General features: G+C 43.9%; 1 protein-coding gene across 1 annotated transcript in view; it reads right to left on the bottom strand.

The window, feature by feature from the left end:
- adcy8 (adenylate cyclase 8 (brain)) overlaps nt 1–22639 on the bottom strand; it is a 128544-nt gene that overhangs the window by 58771 nt on the left and 47134 nt on the right. Inside the window, exons 4-6 of the mRNA XM_056293935.1 lie at nt 17246–17376; nt 15580–15691; nt 7187–7314 (exon numbers count right to left, since the gene is read on the bottom strand). Coding sequence (XP_056149910.1) covers nt 7187–7314; nt 15580–15691; nt 17246–17376 — 371 coding nt within the window. The remainder of the gene's footprint in view (nt 1–7186; nt 7315–15579; nt 15692–17245; nt 17377–22639) is intronic.

Below are 22639 nucleotides of genomic sequence, written 5' to 3'. Positions count from 1 at the left end.
ATCCAGCTTGTGATACACAGATACGCAAACACTGAGGGAAAACCGCCCCATGTCTCCTATGCCTGGTTAGGTTAACCTTCTTAGCTTAGCTGTCTGGACTGCAAATCAAGACATGTGCATTCATATAAGACAAAGGAGCCGGTGTGTGCGTGTCACTGACAGACAAGAATAAAAATTACAGGCAAAAAAAGTTCATGGTTATTTCACTAGCAAGACCCACACCACAACAATGTGAGTTTACAGGTTTAATGAGTAGAGGAAGTAGTGGATGAATGACGGAAGTGAGGGTGAGGATGGATGTGGAGGTCATCTGATTAGCTGGTCTGGGACATTTTGACATAGAGTGGATGGGGAGAAGGAGACTCAGGGTGGGGGTTCCGTCTCAGGTGATGGTTTTCCCTAGCCAACTATGGACCCCAGATGGTGCCTGAAAAGAGGAGAGAAAAAAGGGAGGGAAGAGGGGATGAAGGATGTGAAGAAGGATGGGTAGGGTGAGGTATGAGGGGATCAATGGATGAGAAAAGGGATGGGTAGGGGGAGGGATGAGGTAGGGGGGTTAGTGCAGGAGAGGCGGGGGGTGGGAGGATGGGGGTCAAGAGGATGGAGACAGGCAGTGCTGGATGAGATGACCAGGTATAAGTAGGCTTGCCAGGTGATTAGAGGACTGGTTGAGGCATTGCCTTGCTCCTGAACCTTAGTTAATAAGTTAACTTCATTTCACTAGCAAGGACCACGCCACAACAATGAGTGTTTACAGGTTTAAGAAGAGAAGACATTTTGGATGATGGAAGTGATGGTGAGGATAGATCTGGAGGTCGTCCGATTAGGCTGGTCTGGGACATCTTGACATAAGGTGACCGGGGTTAAGGAGACTCAGGGTGGGGGTTCCGTCATCTTGGGTGATGATTTTCCCGAGCCGACTATGGACCCCCCAAAAAGTCGGATTAGATGGAGCTGAGGTAAACGTAGGGTTGATGGAGATCGTTGACATTATCATGAATGTAAGAACAAGATGCCTGAGATGACCAGCGACTGAGAACTTGAGTTGTTTGATCTGAGATGCCCAGTCCGGCTGCTGTGGAAGCCGCTCCGATGCAGAAGGAATGGATAGAATAGTGTTCTGGAGATGCAAAGAATTTGGTGGAAATGCTTGTTAAACCAGAATCCGGTTGCCATTTTCCCAGTTTGAGTAAGAAAGAGTGGGTCTTGAGGTGAGGCATTCGCAGCATACCTGGACACATATTTAGATAGCAGCTTATATGGGCTGAGGTAGGAGTCTAGATGGTAGAGATAGATGGGAAATGAAGCTCCTGATTGGTCAATTTTACTTCTCCAGAGTGGGGATATGAGATTCAGGAGTGTGAACAGGGATATCTGGCAGACTGGGATGAAGAGATGGATTATAGGTAGAAGAAGCTGGTTGTGAAGGAGGCCACTAATGAGGAGAGCGATCGAGCCGTCTTCCACGTCTACGCCTGTCGCGACTGCGGGTCCTGGGCCTCGAGGATGGTGGCGAAAAAGCCTGAGATTGAGCTGGAGAGATTTCATTAGGTGGGCTTGGATGGGGTGCCCACGAGGCCAAGGAATGTGTATTGTAGAGTGCAAGCGGCTTTGGTGTGAAGATTGGCTATGGTCTGGCTGCTGTGAGAATAGCATGACTGGAGAGGAATCGCTGTCGAGTAGATCTGAAGCACACAAGGATTTCTATGTCTGTAATTTGTTTTCTTGTCTCTTGGTGACACACACACACACACACACACACACAATATGAATTTGATCTTTCACAAAACAAAATAGTGTCAACATTAACAACCACTTCTGGTAAATTCACTACAAAATTAACAGAAGATCCTTTACACAAATCAACATGTCCCCAAAAATGAGGTTGAAAAAGTATAAATTCCCAGCAAACTTTCCACACATTGAGTTCTCATTTCATGCTGCATATCTGCCTGAATAGAATAAGACTGAGACGAAGTGTGACATAAAACAGCAGGAAGTGCAGACAGTGCATAGGTGCCCATTTCCGCCTCGCCATCTCATTTCACGCCTCATAATGCCAACGATGAACACAAGGCGCCAGCTGCTCAGGGAGGGTGGGACTTGCGCACAAATTTATTATCTTCCACAAAAACCCCGAACGGGAATTATTTAGCTTGCACTTTGTCTTTCCGCAAACTCACCACCATACATATTGCTGTTTCACAGCTCACCTGAAATCATGCTATCCAAACTACTTCGACAGCCTGACATGTGCCCGTTATTGTATTTACTATAGTATGTAATTAGATGTGTAGTATTGTTGTCTGTGTTTCAGTGAATGGTAACTTATCTGTACAGCATGTGTGTTTTTCATAGTTATCTGTACAGTATGGCCCCATTCACATTTTCATCTTTGGTTTTGACAACTTTAGTGTTTACTGAATTTGCTCATGTTGTGTGTCTGTACATGCACACTTATCTAAACAAGCAAACGTATGAAGAACGGGACTCGCTCCTGTATTTAAGTATTTAAGTTTGTAATTGTGCGATTTTTGCTTGGTCCCTAGGTGTGAATGTGTGTGTCGGCCCTGTGATGGCCTGGCGGCCTGTCCAGGGTGTCTCCCCACCTGCCGCCCAATGGCTGCTGGGATAGGCTCCAGCATCCCAGCGACTCTGAGAGCAGGATAAGCGGTTCGGATAATGGATGGATGGATGGATGGATGGATGGATGTAAATCTTGCATTTTAGATATCACGTAGGTATAAACGTGATTTCTACTGCCAACAAATATGAAAGCTGCCCTTCAAATTTTGTTTCTTTCTGCTGAGAGAAGATTAAAAAAGATTTTCTTTCAGCATCTGTCCAAGTTAAACTGCAATCTGCCACCCCTGCCATTGTTTTGAAGGGGAATGAAATGTTCAAGGAGCGTTGTACACGTAATTTCATCTCCCATTCCCATTCAAAAACACACAACCACATAGAAACTGGAGTCAACTATGGTTGTTATCATAGGCGGATTACGAGACAATGGGTCCCTGGGCATGGACGCGTAAAGCCCCCCAACCCCTGCAGGGAAGGTAATTTTCTACGAGTGCTGCACGATTTAGTGAAAAAATCCTATTGCAATTATTGTCAACAACATTGAGATTGCAATATAATAAACAAATTTATATATACAAATTTGTCATGTTGCCACGACATGTAGCGACTCTCATTCTGCATGTTTTACACGGTACCTCTTTCTGCTCAATGTTGCTGAGCTTGAATTCAAAATACTGCCATACAACAGTATACTGTAAGTATACTGACAACTTCAATCTCACATTGCTGAACGCATTTAATTCAGTTGCCCCCCTGAATACTATGAAAGCTCGACTAAAACTGTCACCCCTGGTACAATCAAGACATTCGGTCTCTTAAAAAAATGCAGAAAACTTGAACACAAATGGCGAACAACCAAGCCAGACACTTTTGAGCTTACATGGTCTAATAGTCTGGTTGTATATAAACGTGCTCTTCGTGCTGCTAGAATGGCTTGTTTTTCTGCCTTGATACAAAATAATAAAAATAACCCATCATTCCTTTTTGACACTGTCACTAAACTGACTGGTAAACCGGCCCTATATGTAGCACCTCCCTTACTGCAACTGACTTTATAGAATTCTTCACCACTAAAGTTGATCAAATCAGAAAAATAATATCCTCCTCATTCTCAATTCCCACCTAGGATGGGGTGACTACACATGAACATTCTTCTTTCCCCATGCTCACCCGCTTTGAGATAATCTCCCTTGAAACACTCTCTAGAATGGTATTTTTCTCCAAGCCCACTACTTGCTTACTTGATCCCATACCTTCTAAGTTTATTAAGTATTTTTTTCCAATTTTCAGCCCGCTGTTACTACAGATAATAAACAGTTCTCTGATTAGTGGCATTGTGCCTTCATCTTTTAAAACAGGGGTTATCAGGCCACTCCTAAAGAAGCATAACCTGGACCTCAATTTGATCAGCAACTACAGACCAATCACAAACCTACCATTCTTTTCAAAACTCCTTGAAAAAGCAGTGACTCAGTAACTCGCAGATCACCTTTCACCCAATAATCTGTATGAACGTAATCAATCTGGCTTCAGGAAATTCCACAGCACAGAAACTGCTCTGACAAAAGTGGTAAATGATTTACTACTTACTTCACACTCTGGCTCACTTACAGTATTGGTGCTCCTAGACCTAAGTCCAGTATTCGACACAGTTGATCACCACATTCTCTTAGGTTGCCTAGAAAGTTTTATTGGTCTCACTGACAGATTTCTCCTGGTTTAGATTGTACATATCTGACAGATCTCACTTTATTTTACACAACAACTATTCATCAGATCACATTAAGCTCAGTTATGGTGTGCCACGTGGATCTATGCTTAGTCCTATTCTTTGCTCTACTTACATGTTGCCCCTTGGTACATTAATCAATCATTACAAACTAGGTTTCCATGCCTATGCAGATGATACATAGTTTTACATGTCCATTAAGCCTGATGTCTGTCATCAGCTGGGGAAGCTGGAGGAATGCCTATTAGAAATCAAACAATGGATGTTACCCAATTCCTTCTTTTAAATGCTGAAAAGACTGAAATTTCAGTTCTTGGTCCAAGGCAGATTAGAAATAAATTCAGCGATATCACTCTGAACTTACCTGGTTCCACAATTTCACAAAGCCCCGAGAATTAGAAATCTTGATGTCCTATTTGATCCTAATTTCTCTTTTGAAACACATATCAACAATATCACAGACTTGCATATTTCCATTTATGAAATATTGCCAAGATTCGTCCCATTCTTTCTATGGCTGATGCTGAAACAATTGTTCATGCATTTGTCTTATCTATGCTTGACCATTTTAACGACCTTTTCTCTGTTTTACCTAAATCAACTTTTAGCAAGTTATAAGTTGTACAAAATACTGCTGCTAGGGATATTAACCAAGTCTAGAAAATTTGATCATATTACCCCTGTTCTTATCTCATCACATTAGCTCCCTGTACATGCTAGATCTGACTTCAAGATTCTACTTTAACTTATAAAATATTACACGACTTGTACAATCCTACATATCACATCTGATCACCCATTTACCTGCTAGGGCTCTATGATCCCAAAACGCCGGTTTCCTGACTATTCCAAAAATAAATAAAACATCAGTAGGTGGCAAGGCTTTCTCTTACCAAGCCCCTCTTTCTTTGGTATCGTCTTCCTATACAAATTCGAGAGGGTAGTTCAGTTGACTCATTCAAAGTAAACTCAAAACACTTCTATTTGCTTCAGCCTTCAACCTCACTTAGTTACTATAGTTAGTTAGTACCCTTAGTACTAAACTATGATTGTCCAGCTTATTTTCAATTTTATGTGCGCATGGTTACGTATATGTACAGTATGTTACACTTTTTTGTATTGTTTTTTTGTATTTGTGTATTGTATTGTTCTTTTATAATGTTTTTATGTAGATTCTCTCACTTTTATACATTTTTATATAATATTTATACTGGGCATTATTGTTTGATTATATGTACAGCCCTTTGAGACATATTTTGTGACATTGTGTTGTAATAGATTTTGACTTGACTTTGACTATGCGACAAGAAATGCAAAGTTAATAACAGCGACTTCATGTAGAGGCTCTGGCTTAGGGCCCCTCTGAGCCCATGGGCCCCCCTGGGTGGGCCCATTCGGTAATCCACCCATGGTTGTCACTTCTTGTTTCCAGTAGCTGTCGTTCCTACCAGCTGTCGCTCCCGTTCATAACTGGGCCGAGTGTGAACTTGACCAATTAAATCTTTAAAATGGAGAATGAAAGCCGTTATTAGCACTAGTGTGAGCTGGGCCTGTGTGTTTTTGTTTTTTTACACCCAACGCTCACCATCATTCTCTGAAAAAATGGCTCCATTTTAGGAATCAATAAAAGGAATTGTCAAGTAATCGAATGGACAAGAGGGAATTGTTAACTCACTGACAATAAATAAAATCTTAAGAACACCCGACCCTATGTAGAAATCTCCCTCTCCAGTTTACAGCTTGACCTCTCTCTCTCTCTCTTATTCCACCTCTCCTCCTGTCTTCCTCCCAGTGGAAGAAAGACAGGAGTGTGATGTTCAGTATTAGGGGAATACACCTTTAAGAACACAGGGAATTATGGGATAGTAAACAGAGCAGCCACGGGAGCGGGAAGGTAGACGAGGGTCAGTCGGATTATGTGCACATTATGCATGGAGCGAAATAAACATGCCGAAGTTCCACGGCTAATTCAGAAACGGTGTTATAATCTGTGAGAGTGAAAACTAGGTCATTACAAGGAGGAGAGGACTTTATGTCTATGACACAGCAGTAAGGAGGCTGAGATGATAACCTAAATGGAAAAGCCTCAGGCTTCAAAAGCACAAATGATGGACTCTGTGGAGAATTTAATGAAATGGACTTGGTTATTTTTAAAAGAAAAAAAAGATGGCTGACACAGCAGGATGCTGTTAGAATAGTGGCTGCAGAGTACAGCAGTGATACAGGACTGGCATGCTGCATCTGTCATGAACATCAGTAATACTGATTATCTGTAGAAACCTCACCTTTTCAAATATTAAACAATTGTTTTGGTGGAATATCCCTTTAAACATTCATAATAAAAATGAGGAGTCATTTCATTATGAAACTTTTGTGTGTGTGTGTGTGTGTGTCCATTTATGTAATTATTCACAGTACAGCCACCATATTTTCACACTGTTATTGTCAAGCAGTTTTGTCAAAAAGAAATACTACAGCTATTACAAGTTGTATTACTGCTACTATCACTACTATCACTACTATTACTACTAATACTTCTAGTGAGTCAACTCAAGTCAATTTTATTTGTATAGCCCATTATCACCAATTACAAACTTGCCTCAGGGGGCTTTACAGCAACACAACATTCTGTCCTCAGACCCTCGCATCAGATAAGGAACAACTCCCTAAAAAGCCATTTAACAGGGAGACAAAATAGGAAGAAACCTCAGGGAGAGCAACAGAGGAGGGATCTCTCTCCCAAGATGGACAACATGCAATGGATGTTGTGTACAGAATAAAACAATAATAATAATAATAATGATGATAATAATGATGATGATGACGATAGTAAATAAATAAAACTGATGACGACCAAGGGTTGTGTAGTTGTACCTTATAGTCTTGATCATGCTGAGGCCCATCTCCACACAGCAGTGTGCGTGGTCCTGTCTGGGTTCTGGGAGACCCGACACACAGTAGTAACAATCTCCCAGGATCTTAATGCGAAGACAGTGATGCTCCTATGACACACACAACACAAACCACCAGGTTGGTCAACACTTCTAGAAAAGCTGATAACAGAGCTGAATTAAGACAGAAGAACAGAATATTATGAAATGAAAATAGATGTAATGTGTAAGAGGAAGTCGGTTCAGTTGTCATGAAAAATGCTCTACTATGCTCTCTTTGAAAAACTTCAAACAAAATTATTTCAAAGATGACCAGAGTGGAAATATCCAATCCTAAGAACTATCTCTCATCTCATCTCGTCATCAGTCGCTTCTCCAGGGTCAGGTCACGATGGCAGCAAGCTAAGTAGGACACTCCAGACGTCCCTCTCCCCAGCAATGCCCTCCAGCTCCTCCTGGGGGATCCCAAGGCATTACCAGGCCAGATTGGACATGTAGTCCCTCCAGCAAGTTCTGGGTCTACCCCAGGGTCTCCTCCCAGTTGGACGTGTCCAGAAAACCTCCAAAGGAAGTTGCCCAGGAGGCATCCTAATCAGATGCCCAAACCACCTCAACTGGCTCCTTTCGATGCGAAGGAGCAGCGGCTCTACTCCGAGCTCCCTCCGGATGTCCGAGCTCCTCACCCTATCTCTAAGGCTGAGCCCAGACACCCTACGGAGGAAACTCTTTTCACCCGTTTGTATCTGCGCTCTCACCCTTTCGGTCACTACCCAGAGCTCATGACCATAGGTGAGGGTTGGAACTGGTAAATTGAGAGCTTTGCCTTCCGGCTCAGCTCCCTCTTCACCACAATGGTCCGGTACAACGTCCACATTACTGCTGATGCTGCACCAATCCACCTGTCAATCTTCCGCTCCATCCTACCCTCACTCGTGAACAAGACCCCGAGATACTTGAACTACTTATTCTAAATTCACATGTTGTCATTAATACACCCAATGTGTTAGTCAATTATTTTGAGTATAACGGTGATATAAAGAGGATGTTTTACTTGGTCTTGGTGGTAAATGGTTTTTACCTTGTGGTTTTGATAATTAGAACTCAGTTGGATGGATGGAGTACACATTGTTCATTTGACAGCTACAGTTGCTGTATGATTGTGTAACTCTATGACATGAAAGCTTGTCGCTCCTCTTGAGAATACAGAAATCAGTGCCGAGCTTCCAACAAAGAACCGGTCAATTATGGGATTAGTTGAAATGGTACTTCTTGTTTCTATTTCCATTAGCGTTGCAGCTGAAATGAAGACCAGGAAGTCTCCCAGAAAAATTAAAATGACTACGACAAATGGTGCAATGATGCAATCGTAATGCACATGTTGTGACAGTTTCTGTGTTCTCTTTTTTTTTTCATTATTATTTTGTTAGGGATGCCAGCCAAGTCTCTCTCCCGGCATTTAGGGTTGGTCGGTCAGGTTTGTTTAATTTGTAGTTTGTTTGTTTTTTTATGTGTAAGTCAAAACGTCACAAAAGGATGCATACACACCGGAAGACCATTTTCAGGGACCCAACAAGAACAACACAAATGTAAAACAAAATATTCATATATTCAAAGACTTTGACAAAAAAACTTTCAAGTCCCACAGTCCCGAAGTCCACAAAACTAAAATAATCCAACTCAAAATTCAACTAATTAAGTTCAGTTCAGTCCGTGCAGGCAAGCAAAGTTCAGTTCAATTCAGTTTGTAAATACCAACCAACCAAGCAAAAAACCTTCAAATAAAAGTAAATAGTTTTTTAGTCTCCCGGTGTCAGTCAGTCAGTCCCGTTCAGTCAGTCTGAGAAACCAGCCTGGGTTTTTGCTGCTGGGTTGTGGGTGAATGACTGGCTTCAGTAAAACAACTGAGCAGAGTGGATTTGGAGCGATCTGGGAAGATGTGGAGTATTGTTGATTTTAGGATGGCGGTCGGCAGTGGATGAATGAACAATTTGAGAGGGATTAAAGTACCTCACTGTATGTTTATTGTGCAGTTGAGCGTTTGTTCCATCTGATACTCTCTTCTGTTCTCCCAGTCTCCTCAAAAGTGAGTGACAGAATGGCGTCGAACTGAGGTGCGAACCAGGAATGAACCAGTGAGTAGACTGTGGAAATGGGTGTTTCAGGGGGTGTGTACAGGTGGTGAAATCTAGTGATGAAATCCAGGTTGTTACACTCTTTCCCCCTGAGTGAAGCCTGAGTGAAGTACACCGGGGGATGATTAGGTGGCCAGATGGAGAGAGCCAGGTTGGGAATTTTTGCCAGGACACCAGGGGACCCCCTACTCTTCACAATAAGTGCCATAGGATCTTTAATGACCACGGTGAGTCAGTACCTCAGTTTAACGTCTCAACTGAAGGGCGGAAAAGGACGATATGGACCTTTCTACCGTGATGCAAGCTTGGCTGAAAAGGATTTATTAGCTTTTGAGTAGCGTACAGATCCAGACACGATCTTTGTGTAGAAATGTCCATCTCTTCTCGCTTTGTCATAGTTCTGTTTTTGTCTTTGTTTTGCTTTTTCCGGGTTGCCAGTTACAAGTTTCTTGAATTCCGCTATCCTTTTATCTGTAGCACATGCAGGTGTGTCAGAATCACATAGCCAGGGGCTGAGCTAAGCATCCAAGGGACCTTTGAGAAGACAATTGAGATTGAGCTCTGCAGGTGTTACTCTTGTGGACTCATGCACCACTGAGTTCAATGCAAAATGGAATATAGGTAAGTATTTGTCCCAGTTCTTGTGTTTTTCCTCCACATATGAAACAATCATGGCTTTCACATTGCAGTTAATCCTTTCTGTCAGGTTTGTTTGAGGGTTGTAGGGTGAGGTCCTCTTCTGCTTGAGGTTCCATCACCTGTAGGTTTCCTCAAAGACAGACGACACAAACGGAGAACATTGGTCTGAAAGGATGAATGTTGGCACATCCCAGTGAGTCAGAATCTCCCTTGTTAGAATCTGCGATACTGTCTGTACTTTTGCTTTGTGAAGTTGAAACATTTCAACCCATCTTGTGTAATAGTACACAAACAATCAGGTAGAGTTTTCCGTTGGAGCTTTGAGGAAAGGGTCCCATGAGGTCAACTCCCAACATCTCCTAAGGTCCATGTACATTTTGTTGAAGTTTCCTAGGAGGTTTCCGTGTCTCAGGTTTGTACAGCTGGCAGACTTGGCAAGATCACATATATGTTCTCTCACATATATGCTCATTTTAGGCCAATACATGAGGGCTTGCAACCTTTTGTACATTTTGTATCTCCCAAGATGGCCAGATAAATGATCACCATAATAATGGCAGAGAAGCTGTTGGCAAAATGAAGAAGGAATGTATACCTGGTGAAGGGTTTTGTGAGGTAATTGCACCACTCTGTATACTCTCTCCTCCAAAACAGTGAACTTGGTAGTAGGATTTTCATACATCTCCTGTTTCCATGATTTTATCATAGAGGCTCTGGATAACAAAATCCTCCTGCTGGGCTTTCCAAATGTCCACATCTGTAACTTGGGCATTTTTAGAGGTGTTCCTCTTGGAGTGTAGCACAGTAGCACAAGTGGAAGCTTGGTATTGGGGGTCATCCATGGGAGCTCTTGACAGAGCACTGTATTTTACTTCCCTTTACAGTAGAAACGGCATGCCCACTGGATCAGTCAAGTGCTGGGCTTCTGGGTTTTAAAAACCCAGACAAAAGATGAATGGCCCATCACCACTGTAAAGTGTCTACCTTCCAAGTAATCCATCCATTTCTCCTGGGCCAAGACAACACCAACGGATTCTTGCTCTGTTGTTGAATAATTCCTCTCTACCTGATTCAAAGTACAACTGGCAAAGGCAATAACCTGCTCTGTACCCAGCCCAGTCTGTTGAGCCAAGATGGCCCCCAAGCCGACGTCAATGACATCAGTGTAAACGATGAATGGGAGGTTGAAGTCAGGATGACCTAGGATTGGTGGAGAACCCAGATGTCCTTTCAGGGAATAAAAGACTGCCTGACATGTGGAAGTCCAAGTGAACTTGTCTCCTTTCCATTTAGGGGTGATGAGTGGTTCAGTCAACTGAGCGAACCAGGGCATGACACAATGGTACCATCTAGCCATCCAAGAAACCTTTGAAATTCTTTGAAGGGCCATGGAAGTCCTGTGCGGCCTTTGCATTCTCAGCGTTAACTTCTACTCTAGCAGAGGAAACATCATAGCCCAAAAACTTCAGTGGGGTTCAATAGAACTGGCTCTTTTTCATGTTCATGATCAGGCTAACTCTCGTAGCTTGTCAAGAACTGCTTGTATGTCATAGCTGCGCTGTTCAGATGTATCAGAATAGATGATGATGTCATCCAAATACACAAAACAGGTTTTTCCCCGTAAATCCCCAAGGACTAGATCCATCAGCTGTTGGAAGGTAGCTGGGGCATTCTTGAGTCCGAACGGTATTACCTTGAACTGGTACAGGCCAAAGAGACAGATCAAGGCAGTTTTTTCTCAGCTGTCTTTATCCATTTGGACTTGCCAGTAGCCACTATTGAGGTCAAAGGCAATGAATACCACAGTTCCAGCCAAAGATTCTAAAATTTCCTGGAAGTTTGGCAAGGGATGGGCTTCTGTGTGAGTAGCTGCATTCACTTTCCTGTCGTACACGCAGAACCTTGGTTTTGGATAATGTTTTTTAGGCACCTAGACAACTAGAACAGCATAGGGAGAGTAGATGGCTCTATGATGTATTTTTCAATCATTTCCTCCATGTGCTCTTTGCTTATCTGAAGCTTGGATGGTGACACACGATAGAGCTTGTTTGATTGGCACTTCGTGGGTGAGGAAAATGTTGTGTGTGAGAACACCAGTGCATCCCGGTGTTGCTGTGCAGACATCTTGAGTTTTCCTATAGTTGACATAATAACGGATTTTTCCCAAAATCAGCCAGGTGAGTGCTGCTGGTGGCATCCTGTAGGAGGTCATGGCATGGTGGCAGAGGAACCAGGCCCACAAGAACTACAGCAGGTGCTTCTTGTTGGACTTAAACCAGCCCAATAATGAAAATGTCGAAATAAGTCGAGTCCCATCACTGCAGGGAAAGCAAGACTGTCAGCACGCAAGATGACACAAGTTAATGTCTCTGAATGGAACTGTAATGTGAGGTTCATTTCAATCCATCCTAAAGGTTGCCTTCTTTCTCCATCAGCTGGGTACAAAGGTCCACTTGTCCAAGGCTTCAGCACATCCTGCTGTCCTTTCACTCCTGTCCACACATTTTCATTTATCAGCGTGTAAGATGAAATAGTGTAAGGGATGGCAGTTCCATTCCATAAACCAATGTTTAGTGGTACCATCAACTGGCAGGGAAGAGGGCTTTCAAGTGGTAATGAAGAGAAGTTTACAGAGGTGTTGCTCCCAGGTAACTTAAGTGAGTGAGGAAACCAAGTGTAGTGTGACCTTCTTGGACATGGGAAGTTTTGGCAGCTTGCTGATGTGAGCATCTAGGAGAGGAATCTTTGTTAGCGTTTCACTGTGGACAAGAAGCTGGTGCATGACTACCCTTGCAGCGCCAACAGTATACTTGGGGGGGGGGGTCGGTTTTGATTAGGTTGGCTTGGTCGGACAGGGTTTTCTCTTTTAAGAGACAGACGCAAAATTGGATGTGTTCTTTGTAAATTCCTTCTCCCAGTCCTTCTCCAGTTGCTGACCAAAGTGTCCATCGACAGAGGTAATTCTGCTACTTCTCAGCTGGCTGGCCAGTTGGGAGTTAATGTTTTTCAAAATCAACTTTATGATCTCCTCTTCTACAATATTTACTCTTTGCCAGTTTATCTTCGTAGTCCTCTGACAGGAAGGCAGCATGGAACTGGAAATGGAATTCCTTCCAAGTATGGACTTTATGGCAGACCAAATCCCACCAATCTCTTGCAGTCTGATGGAGCACATTACGCAGGGTGGCAAGGAGATCATCATCTGTAAATGGATTGAGACCCAGGAAATCCTCACAACTTTCCTGGTATTGGAGTGGGGCAGGTGTTTCATTCAGTCTCCCAAATGTTGGAAATTGAAGTTTAACAGCATTCCTTCCCACGAACCTGCTCTTAAATTTCCCATGAATGGTGGATCCTCCATGTGACCCAAAATTGTCTTCTGGTATGCCAGGCTGTACAGTGGATTGTAATCTGGGGCAGTTTGAAATGAGTAGGGGCTTTTCTCCCTGTAAAGCCTCAGAGTGGGTTTGAATACTTGCATGACCAAAGGTGGTGGTAACTTTAGCTGTCGTTATTTCCTCTGACAGTGTTTCACTTGTGTTTTTGCAGTGGGAAAGCTCCTCCTGCTGGTGAGTTATGGCATCAGATATTGAGGCAAAAACAGAGTAAAGATCCTTCAGCAGGTCAGTATGATGGTGTTTTAACCTCCAGCCAAGGGATACATTGAACTGTGCTCGCAGATATTCAAGCTGCTTATCCATATGTTTAACAATTTTTGTTCATAAAATATGTCTGTCGGTGCTTGGGTTACTTTTTTAGTATGAGTTATGATTTATTTTGTCATTTGTTTCATGTTTTCGTCTAGCTCTTGCTGGTGGTGATGTTGGTCCTCAAATATTTTCTGAAGCTGCTGTTGAATCCCAGAGCCAGAAGCTTTTCTCTCTAAGGCAGAAATTGCTGGCTGATGTCCTCCATTTCCATTTCTGTTGTCTGTGTTAAGAGCATTTTGAGGAGTTAATGAGCTAGAAAGCTCAGAGATTACAATAAGGTCCATGTCCATCACAGAATATGTTGTGGGAGGCAACTCCTGGGCAGGCACTGATTCTCCTTGCATTATACACAACAAGGTCTTTACGTTAGCATCCATTTTGTTTTCCTTTGCTATCTTGTTCCTTTGTTCCCGAAATAAAGAAAGTTTATCTTCACAACTAGTATGGAGGTTTTATTTTTGTCATTCAAAGATATTTTATTTTAGTTAGGTCCCATCTGGGGTACCACTTTTTATGTGACAATTGGACTTTCTGTGTCCTCTTTATTTTATTTTTTGGTAGGGGTGCCAGCCAGGACTCTCTCCTGGCATTTAAGATTGGTCAGTTGGGTTTTTTTCATTTGAAAAAAGTCAAAAAGTCAAACCTCACAAAAGAATGCCCACCAATCAAAATGTACACCGTCGAATGACCATATTCAGAAACCCAACAAGAACAACAAAATAGTGCAAAACAAAGTATTCATATATTTAAAGACTTCGACAAATACTTCCAAATCCCACAGTCCCAAAGTCCACAAAACAAAAATAATCCAGCTCAAAATGCTACTAATTAAGTTCACTAGAGTATTGTTGATTGTAGGAAGGCGGTCAGTGGCAGATAAATGAACGGTTCATGAGGGATTTAAAGACCTCATTGTATGTTTATCGCGCAGTTGAGCGTTTGCTCCATCTGATACTCTCTTCTGCTCTCCTGCTCTCCATGTTTCTGGAGGTGTGTACAGGTGGTAAAGCCTAGGCACGGTGGCACAGTGGTTAGTGCGGTCACCTCACAGCAAGAAGGTCCTGGATTCAAACCCCGGAGTAGTCCAACCTTGGAGGTCGTCCCAGGTCGTCCTCTGTGTGGAGTTTGCATGTTCTCCCCGTGTCTGCGTGGGTTTCCTCCGGGTGGTCCGGTTTCCTCCCACAGTCAAAGACATGTAGGTCTGGTGAATCGGCCATACAAATTGTCCCTAGGTGTGAATGTGTCGACCCTGTGATGGACTGGCAGCCTGTCCTGGGTGTCTCCCTGCCTGCCGCCCAATGACTATTGGGATAGGCTCCAGCATCCCGTGAGCCCAATTGGAATAAGTGGCTTGGATAATGAATGAATGAATGAATGAATGAATGGAAATCCAGGTTTTCACAAAGTTATGTGTCTTCTCCATGGACCGCAATTCAGATCTTAGTTTAGTTTTGTTTTCTGATTGAAAAAGACAAAGGGCTGCTAGTTGTGATGTCAGTACGTGCTACAGGATCAGTACAGGATGTGATAATGGTGTCGTAAGATATCAACACCATATTATCAGATGTGACATCACTGGATGTGATGTGAATATAAACCCAATCATTGAACACTGACATTATTAAGTCCGTCCTACTGCCACAATCTGGTCATGTTCAGCACAGTTATCAGACGCTGCAGAAAATCCAAACTGTTCTCGAATGAAAATGTCATTGTAGTGGTTTCTATCTGTGCTCAGAAGCACTGTGGAAAAACACCACAAGTGAATTAAAACAGGAAGCAGAAGGGAGGGGAGTTTGGGTTTGTCAGAGATGGATGGATGCGTATGTACATGTTTTGATAAGCTGTGAGTGTAAATACTGAGAATAAAACAGAAAGGGTGCTTTTAAACTTACATGGGCCAGACGGTCAAAGCGGGCAAAGAGCTCATTTAACATTCGGACCAGCTCCTGTGCCGACAGCGTCGTGGAGAGGTTTGTGAAGCCTTTGACGTCTGCGAAAAGAATGCTGAATAAAATATGGAAACGTCACATTATTATTCCAGCACATGTCTAATATCTACAGATCACATTCTACACACAGGAAAAAAAAAATACAAGTCACAGTGAATGTGGGGGATTTTTTTGCCATTAAGAAAGTGTAACGTTACATCGAGAGAAAGTTGTCAAAGCAGCATAAAATCTGTTTTCCCATAATGTAAAGGGTTAAAAAGCATGGGCATGGTGTCTGGGTAGCGTAGTGGTCTATTCTGTTGCCTACCAACACGGGGATTGCTGGACTGACACAATTGGCCATGTCTGGTGGTGGGAAGCCAGATGTAGGTATGTGTCCTGGTCGTTGCACTAGCGCCTCCTCTGGTCAGTCGGGACGCCTGTTATGGGGGGGGGGGAATAGCGTGATCCTCCCACGTGCTACGTCCCCCCGGTGAAACTCCTCACTGTCAGGTGCAAAGAAGCGGCTGGTGACTCTACATGTATTGGAGGAGGCATGTGGTAGTCTGCAGCCCTCCCCGGATCAGCAGAGAGGGTGGAGCAGAGACCGGGGTGGTTCGGAAGAGTGGGGTAATTGGCCAAGTACAATTAATGAGAAAAAGGGAGAAAAAAAATCTAAAAATAAAAAAACAGAAGCATTGGCGTGTTTAATTAGCTGTAATATGAATGGACAAAAATACACCAACTTACTAAAAGCATTAATCTTGATGTAGTTTTGCACTGCATCACATGCAAGGGCCTCTTGAGGTCACATTATAATTTGAAGTGCGTGTTGTCAGAATGTCTAATCAAGATACCAAGATAAATTCCACTAAGTTTATTGTTCCTGGTTGATACTGGTATTTTTGCTGATATGAAATGTGATTACTTCTTTTTTCTTCCTTTTTTTGGGGGGGGGGGGCTTTTCTTCCCAATTGTACTTGGCTAATTGCCCCACTCTTCCGATCCATCCCGGTCTCTGCTCCACCCCCTCTGCTGATGGGGAGGGCTGCAGACTATCATATGCCTCCTCCGATACATGTGGAGTCACCAGCCGCTTCTTTTCACCTGACAGTGAGGAGTTTCACCAGGGGGATGTAGCGTTTGGGAGGATCACGGTATTCCCCCCCAATTCCCCCTCCCCCCCGAACAGGTGCAGCCGACCAACCAGGGGAGGCGCTAGTGCAGCAACCAGGACACATACCCACATCCAGCTTCCCACCCACACACACGGCCAATTGGGTCTGAAGGGGCGCCCAACCAAGCCGGAGGCAACACGGGGATTCGAACCAGCGATCCCCATGTTGGCAGGCAACAGAATAGACTGCTACGCCACCCGACTGCCTGAAATGTGATTACTTCTGGGGTTTTTCATCTTTTAACAACAGGCCTGTCTCTCCTTCAAATAATCCACAAATAGAAATTGGAGAGCTTTCAAAGTTAATTTGTTGTTTATTGTTTAGAACCACTCACAGGAAACAATCACCGCTGCTGTGCCAAGCTTACATACTGCATCTCTGAATAAATGCTTTTAAATAAAAAACAAAAACGAAAACACAAAGCACCCTGGCAGCCAAAATGGCGCTCTCACCTGACATTCTCATAGCGGTGGATGTAGATTCTGTGAAACTGGTGCTGGAGGTGTTCGTCCTCTACATTTGTCATGTCGTTGATCATCTCCAAAACCACAAAGCGAGGCAGGACGGATAAAACCAGCCTTTCCTGTTTGAAGAGAAAAACAAATCAGTTTGAACCCAGATGAGGAAAATAACAGGGGATCAGGTGTAATTGCTGAACATATGAAATAGAAATAAAAAAAGGACATTTTTACTCCTTTGTGATTTATTTTTGGGCACTTGATGCAGTTGCTCAGAAGTATAAAACAAAGAGTCATAAAACTTGCTCTATAATGTTGATAAGTGCTTTTGTGACAGTAACATAATAAAAGTCACTCGGATAAAGAACAACCACGTTATTCTTATATATCATCGTTTCTTGCTTCCCGCTAAAGCCAAACCCTGCTAGGTCCCGCAAGGGACCGCCAAGTGCTTTGAAGAACCTCTTGAAACTGAGAGCATGAATGTACAGAGAGAGAGAGAGAGAGAGAGAGAGAGAGAGAGAGAGAGAGAGAGAGAGAGAGAGAGAGAGAGAGAGAGAGAGAGAGAGATTGAGATTTACAAAACCCATTATTAAGCACTACAATCGCTATATAGACCAAAGGACATCAACTACGGTGGTGCAAGTGAAGAAAACAAAAACATAAGTCAACAATACAGCCAGGACATTCCCTCATTACACATATTAGAAACAGAAAACCAGGTCTTCACCATCTCCGGCTGGGCAAATTACTCCCCCTATTGCCCATTTAAGGCTGAAAGCCTGTAAATTGTCTACAATTTTGTAGTAGTCGTGCTCCACCCTGAGCCAAGCCTTCAGCAGTCCTACAGGAACCTGCACAGAGTCCACACACCCACTGCCCAGGCACGGTAATTACGGCTCACCCAGATGGCTAATTTGGCAGTAGCTGACAGGAAATTTATAAGTGTGTGCGTAACTTTCTTCCTGGCTAGGTATTTGGGACAACATACAAACAACTGAAAAGAAAAAGCCTCCCCCAAGCCCAAAAACCAACCGCTCAACAACTCAAACACACCCACCAACCAAGGACACTGGACAAATAAATGTGTTTAGAGTTTCACACTATGAACAAAAAGGCACGCCTCCCTGTAATCAGGATCCAGGTGTGCTCTGTGTCTGTTCGTGGCTATTGCTCCATGCACAATCCTCCACTGGAGGTCAGCTGACCATTTTTCAACAGGTAGCTTGTACAAGGACCGCCAGCAGCCTTTCGGGGGAGAGCCTGGGCCAAAAAACTCAGACCACCTCGACGCTTTCATGGCCTACAGAGACCGAAAGTGCCTCATCCTCAAAAAGGATATAAGTCGCCTTTTCTCCCAGGTCCTCAAACTTATCCAGCCATGAGGACATGAAAGCCCTCCACCTCCTGCCACTCCCCCTACATTAGGAGAGACAGTCAACTGTGGAAAACTATATTCCATATCCTCTTCCCAATGGCCAGTTAGCTCACGGTTCTCCATCATAAATATCCTCAGGTACTCTGGAAGTGATGCACACACCTCCTCAATAATATGACTCAACAACCTGGGTCTGATTTTAGTGCATTGTTGCAGGGTCCCGGCAGGCATCAGCAGATGTCCCAGCTTCACACATCCAGCCTCCTTCAGAGAAGATCTTATGCTGGCTGAGGACAGGGTCCGAGCCTAAATGAAGCTGTTGCAAAACAGTGGCTCCTCAAACAGCCACAGACCAGCCATATCAGCCGGCTCCCTGGAAGCCTTCAGGATTTTCCATGCATCCAGGACAGAGGCGTAGAAGGGCAAAAAACCTGTGAGATCTGCCTCGTCCAGCCAGCCAATCTGCACAGGGATTGGCTGGCTCAACCCTCCCCCAACCTTCACCAAACATTCAGAACCACTGTACAATGACCCCACCCATGATACAAAATGTTCACCAAAACTAAAAGCCTACTGAAAACAAATAGCCATGGTCCACCCGTCGAAGGCTTTTTCTTGATGTAAGGAGAGAATACCAATGTCAAGATCATAAAGTTTACATAGGTCAATCACATCTCAAAAAAGATTGTCCATTATTGTTCTACCCTGTACACAGTTTATTTGGTCCATATGAACAAGTATATCCAGATAGTCTCTTAGTCTGTTTGACAGTGCTCTGGAAAGCACTTTATAGTCTGAGCATAAAATGGCCACCAGCCTCCAGTTTTTCAGCAAAGCTAAATCTCCCTTTTTAGGGAGCAAGGAGAGAACTGGCCTCTTACAAGAGACAGGCATTGTCCCTGCATGGACACACTCCAAGAGCACTGTCCTGATCACACCGCTCTGCTCCAAAGAGAGAAGAGTAAAAAGCCATACCATGACTCCTCATTTCCTTTGGATCAGTCGTCACCCTGCCACCAGGGAGCTTCAGGGATGTTATCAGCTGTTTCCTGGCAACTGTCTTCTCCAAACTGAAGAAGAGAGAGTTTGGAGCATCCATGTCTTTGATGTTGAGGAAACGAGACCTAACGAGGGCTCCTTTCACTCTCTCCTGTATGAAAGTCCTGAGCTCCAGTATTTTTGCTTGCAGCAGGCCATCAGCAACAAAGTCTAGATTACTATTCATAGCACACTCTATGTTCTTAATACTGTCCGCCAGCTCCTAGACTGCTGCTTTAATCCTAGCAGTGGAGTGAGATGTATACTGCTGACTGAAGACACGAATCTGTGCCTTGCCCACTTCCCACCACTGCCTCAGCAAATCAAAAGTAGTTTTTTTTTACTTTGCCAACAGACCCAAAACTGTTCAAAGCTCTAACAGAAAATGCTATCCTGCAGCAACTTGTTGTTGAAATGCCAATATGATCTAACTTTTTGCCCAGGAGAAATGGTCAAATCTACAGTGATAACACGGCGATCAGTGAAGCCAACTGGAGTAATGGAGCTACTAACTAGACTGCATGCAAGTGATTTTGAAATGTAGAAGCTATCTAGCCTGGCTGCACTCACCCTGTTATTGCTCATCCTGACCCACGTGTACTGTCTAGCAGTGGGGTGGTTTCAACCTCCGTGCATCTAGCAAATCTAATTGAGCACCTATTCTGCCTAAGCTACCAGATGACTGACTGTGGTTCCTCACTTGTCCTGTCCATGTTGAAATCAATGGTGCAGTTCCAATCCCTACCTATGATCAGCTGCTCGTGACCAAACTTCTGCAGCTCATCCCTCAAAACACTGAAAAAGACTAATCTGTCAGCCCCCTGAATCGGGGCAAATACATTGACCAAACAGAAAAGGCACCCTTCAGTTTCTACCCTTACAATCAAACAACTCCCCTTAACTAACTCCGCCATTGGATTGGCTATTTTAGTTAGCAACACTGCTATCCCCCTCCCCCCCTCCCCACTAAAGTTGGTGCCATGGCTGAGTTCATATGACCCCTCCCACCACCACCCCCAGTCTATTTCATTAGTTTGGTCACTATGAGTTTCTTGCAGAAAAAACACATCCTTTTCTGCTTCACAGCCTCAGCCACTAAAGCCCTCTTACATCTGTCCCTCCCACCATTAATGTTTATAGATCCAACCCTGAGCCCCTGCATAAGATGGGTAGAACAGAGAAAAAGAGACAGAAACAGACCAGCATGAACCAGAAAAAAGGAATAAAGCACCCTGTGATGCATGATCATAATATAATTTATTTCACAACTTTTGTCCTACTTAAAGTTTTCCCCTTCGCTGCCTTTCTCGAGGCTGTGACATGTTTCTGAAGGTGAAAACGTTTTTTCTCATCAAGCAGCTCAAAACCAACCAGCTTCTGCAGATGACCAAAAGTCCAAATGAACTTCACTGTATTATTGAAATAATCTTGTGCTTTTACTGACTTCCCAAAAGTTTCCTCCAAACAACCATTTACGTCCTCCAAAGAATCTGTGCTGTGGTATGATGTTTCACCAACTGACACACTATCAGACTCCAAATCATAATCCATATCCTCAGCCTCATCTGTTACCTGGCTATTGGGAACCTCCTCTACATTCTTAGTGTTTCCTTCAGTAGGCCGACCTCCGCCCTTCGCACTCTGTCCCTCACCACTGAGCATATCCCCAGTCCGTGCTGACCTGCTGGATGCAGCCACCTGTTCAGCTGTGAGTGTTTCTGCAAGCTCTGCCCCCGACTTCAAGGCCATAGGCGGAAAGCCTATTTCCTCATCTACAACCGGTGGGGCAGGCTGTTCCTCCGACTGACTCCGTTCTCCTCTCCCCACCTCGGAGACATTGTCAGTGGGTGGGATGTTAGCATCTGTGGTCTCTGCCTCCGCTCGCTGTCTATGCGTACATGCGAACTGCTTATGACTGACGTCACCACGCTCAAACCATTTCAACTGCCCCAAACTAGCATACAACATGTAGGAGCCATTACCATGTTAACTCTAAACGAAACCTCCAAACTCTGTGTCAGAGAGTCCAAAAACATAAATACCTCTCTCCTGAGTGACTGAACAGTTTTACCGTCAGATTTGTACATCTGAGACTGACAGTTTTGAAATCACTGGCAATTTTACCAAACCTCCGCAGCTCATTTTCCAACAGCTCGTTGGGGATAAACGGCAGAACACCCGACACTGTGATTTTGGTAGAGGGAACCGACAATGGAGAAACAGTAGTATAGATATCCCTGATAACTGCACCACTCTCAATAATCCCACTAACATGACACCCCTACTTCAAAAATATCACCAGAGCCTTGTTCATCCTGGAAGCAAACAGTAGATTGCCATGACCAACTTCTTCTCTTACGGCCAACAAAACCTCCTGAACCATCATGCTGGGCTCTGGCAAGACTATCCAAATCACGTGACGGATGGATGGAGGTGGCGTCTCAGAGGACACCATTCCTCCTGAAAACAACCTGACTACACCACTGAACACTCGGTACAAAGTATTAAGAAAGTTTACCTTATCATGCATATAGGACAGATGGAAGAATACAGGGGAAAATCCCCCCAAAAAATACAGCAAATAATTCAAACTTTGCTCCAATCTCACATTCACCACCCTCACCCTCACTCACACTCACACACCCAACCTCCCAGTATGCAGTGCAGAGGGGGAGAGAGAGAGAGAGAGAGAGAGAGAGAGAGAGAGAGAGAGAGAGAGAGAGAGAGAGAGAGAGAGAGAGAGAGAGGAGAGAGGGGGGGGGGGAGAGAGAGAGAGAGAGAGAGAGAGAGAGAGGAGAGAGAGAGAGAGAGAGAGAGAGAGAGAGAGAGAGAGAGAGAGAGAGAGAGGAGAGAGAGAGAGAGAGAGGGGAGGGAGAGAGAGAGCGAGAGAGAGATTCGTCATCCTCAGAGATCTCAGATGTTGTTCCTGGAATCTGCTGGAGCCACGCTCCCAGTTTGGGGATCACAGCCCC

Source organism: Lampris incognitus, chromosome 14, assembly GCF_029633865.1.
Source record: "Lampris incognitus isolate fLamInc1 chromosome 14, fLamInc1.hap2, whole genome shotgun sequence".
Taxonomy (NCBI): Eukaryota; Metazoa; Chordata; class Actinopteri; order Lampriformes; family Lampridae; genus Lampris; species Lampris incognitus.
Note: the sequence above shows the minus strand (reverse complement) of the source record. Positions and strands in the feature narration are given on the sequence as shown.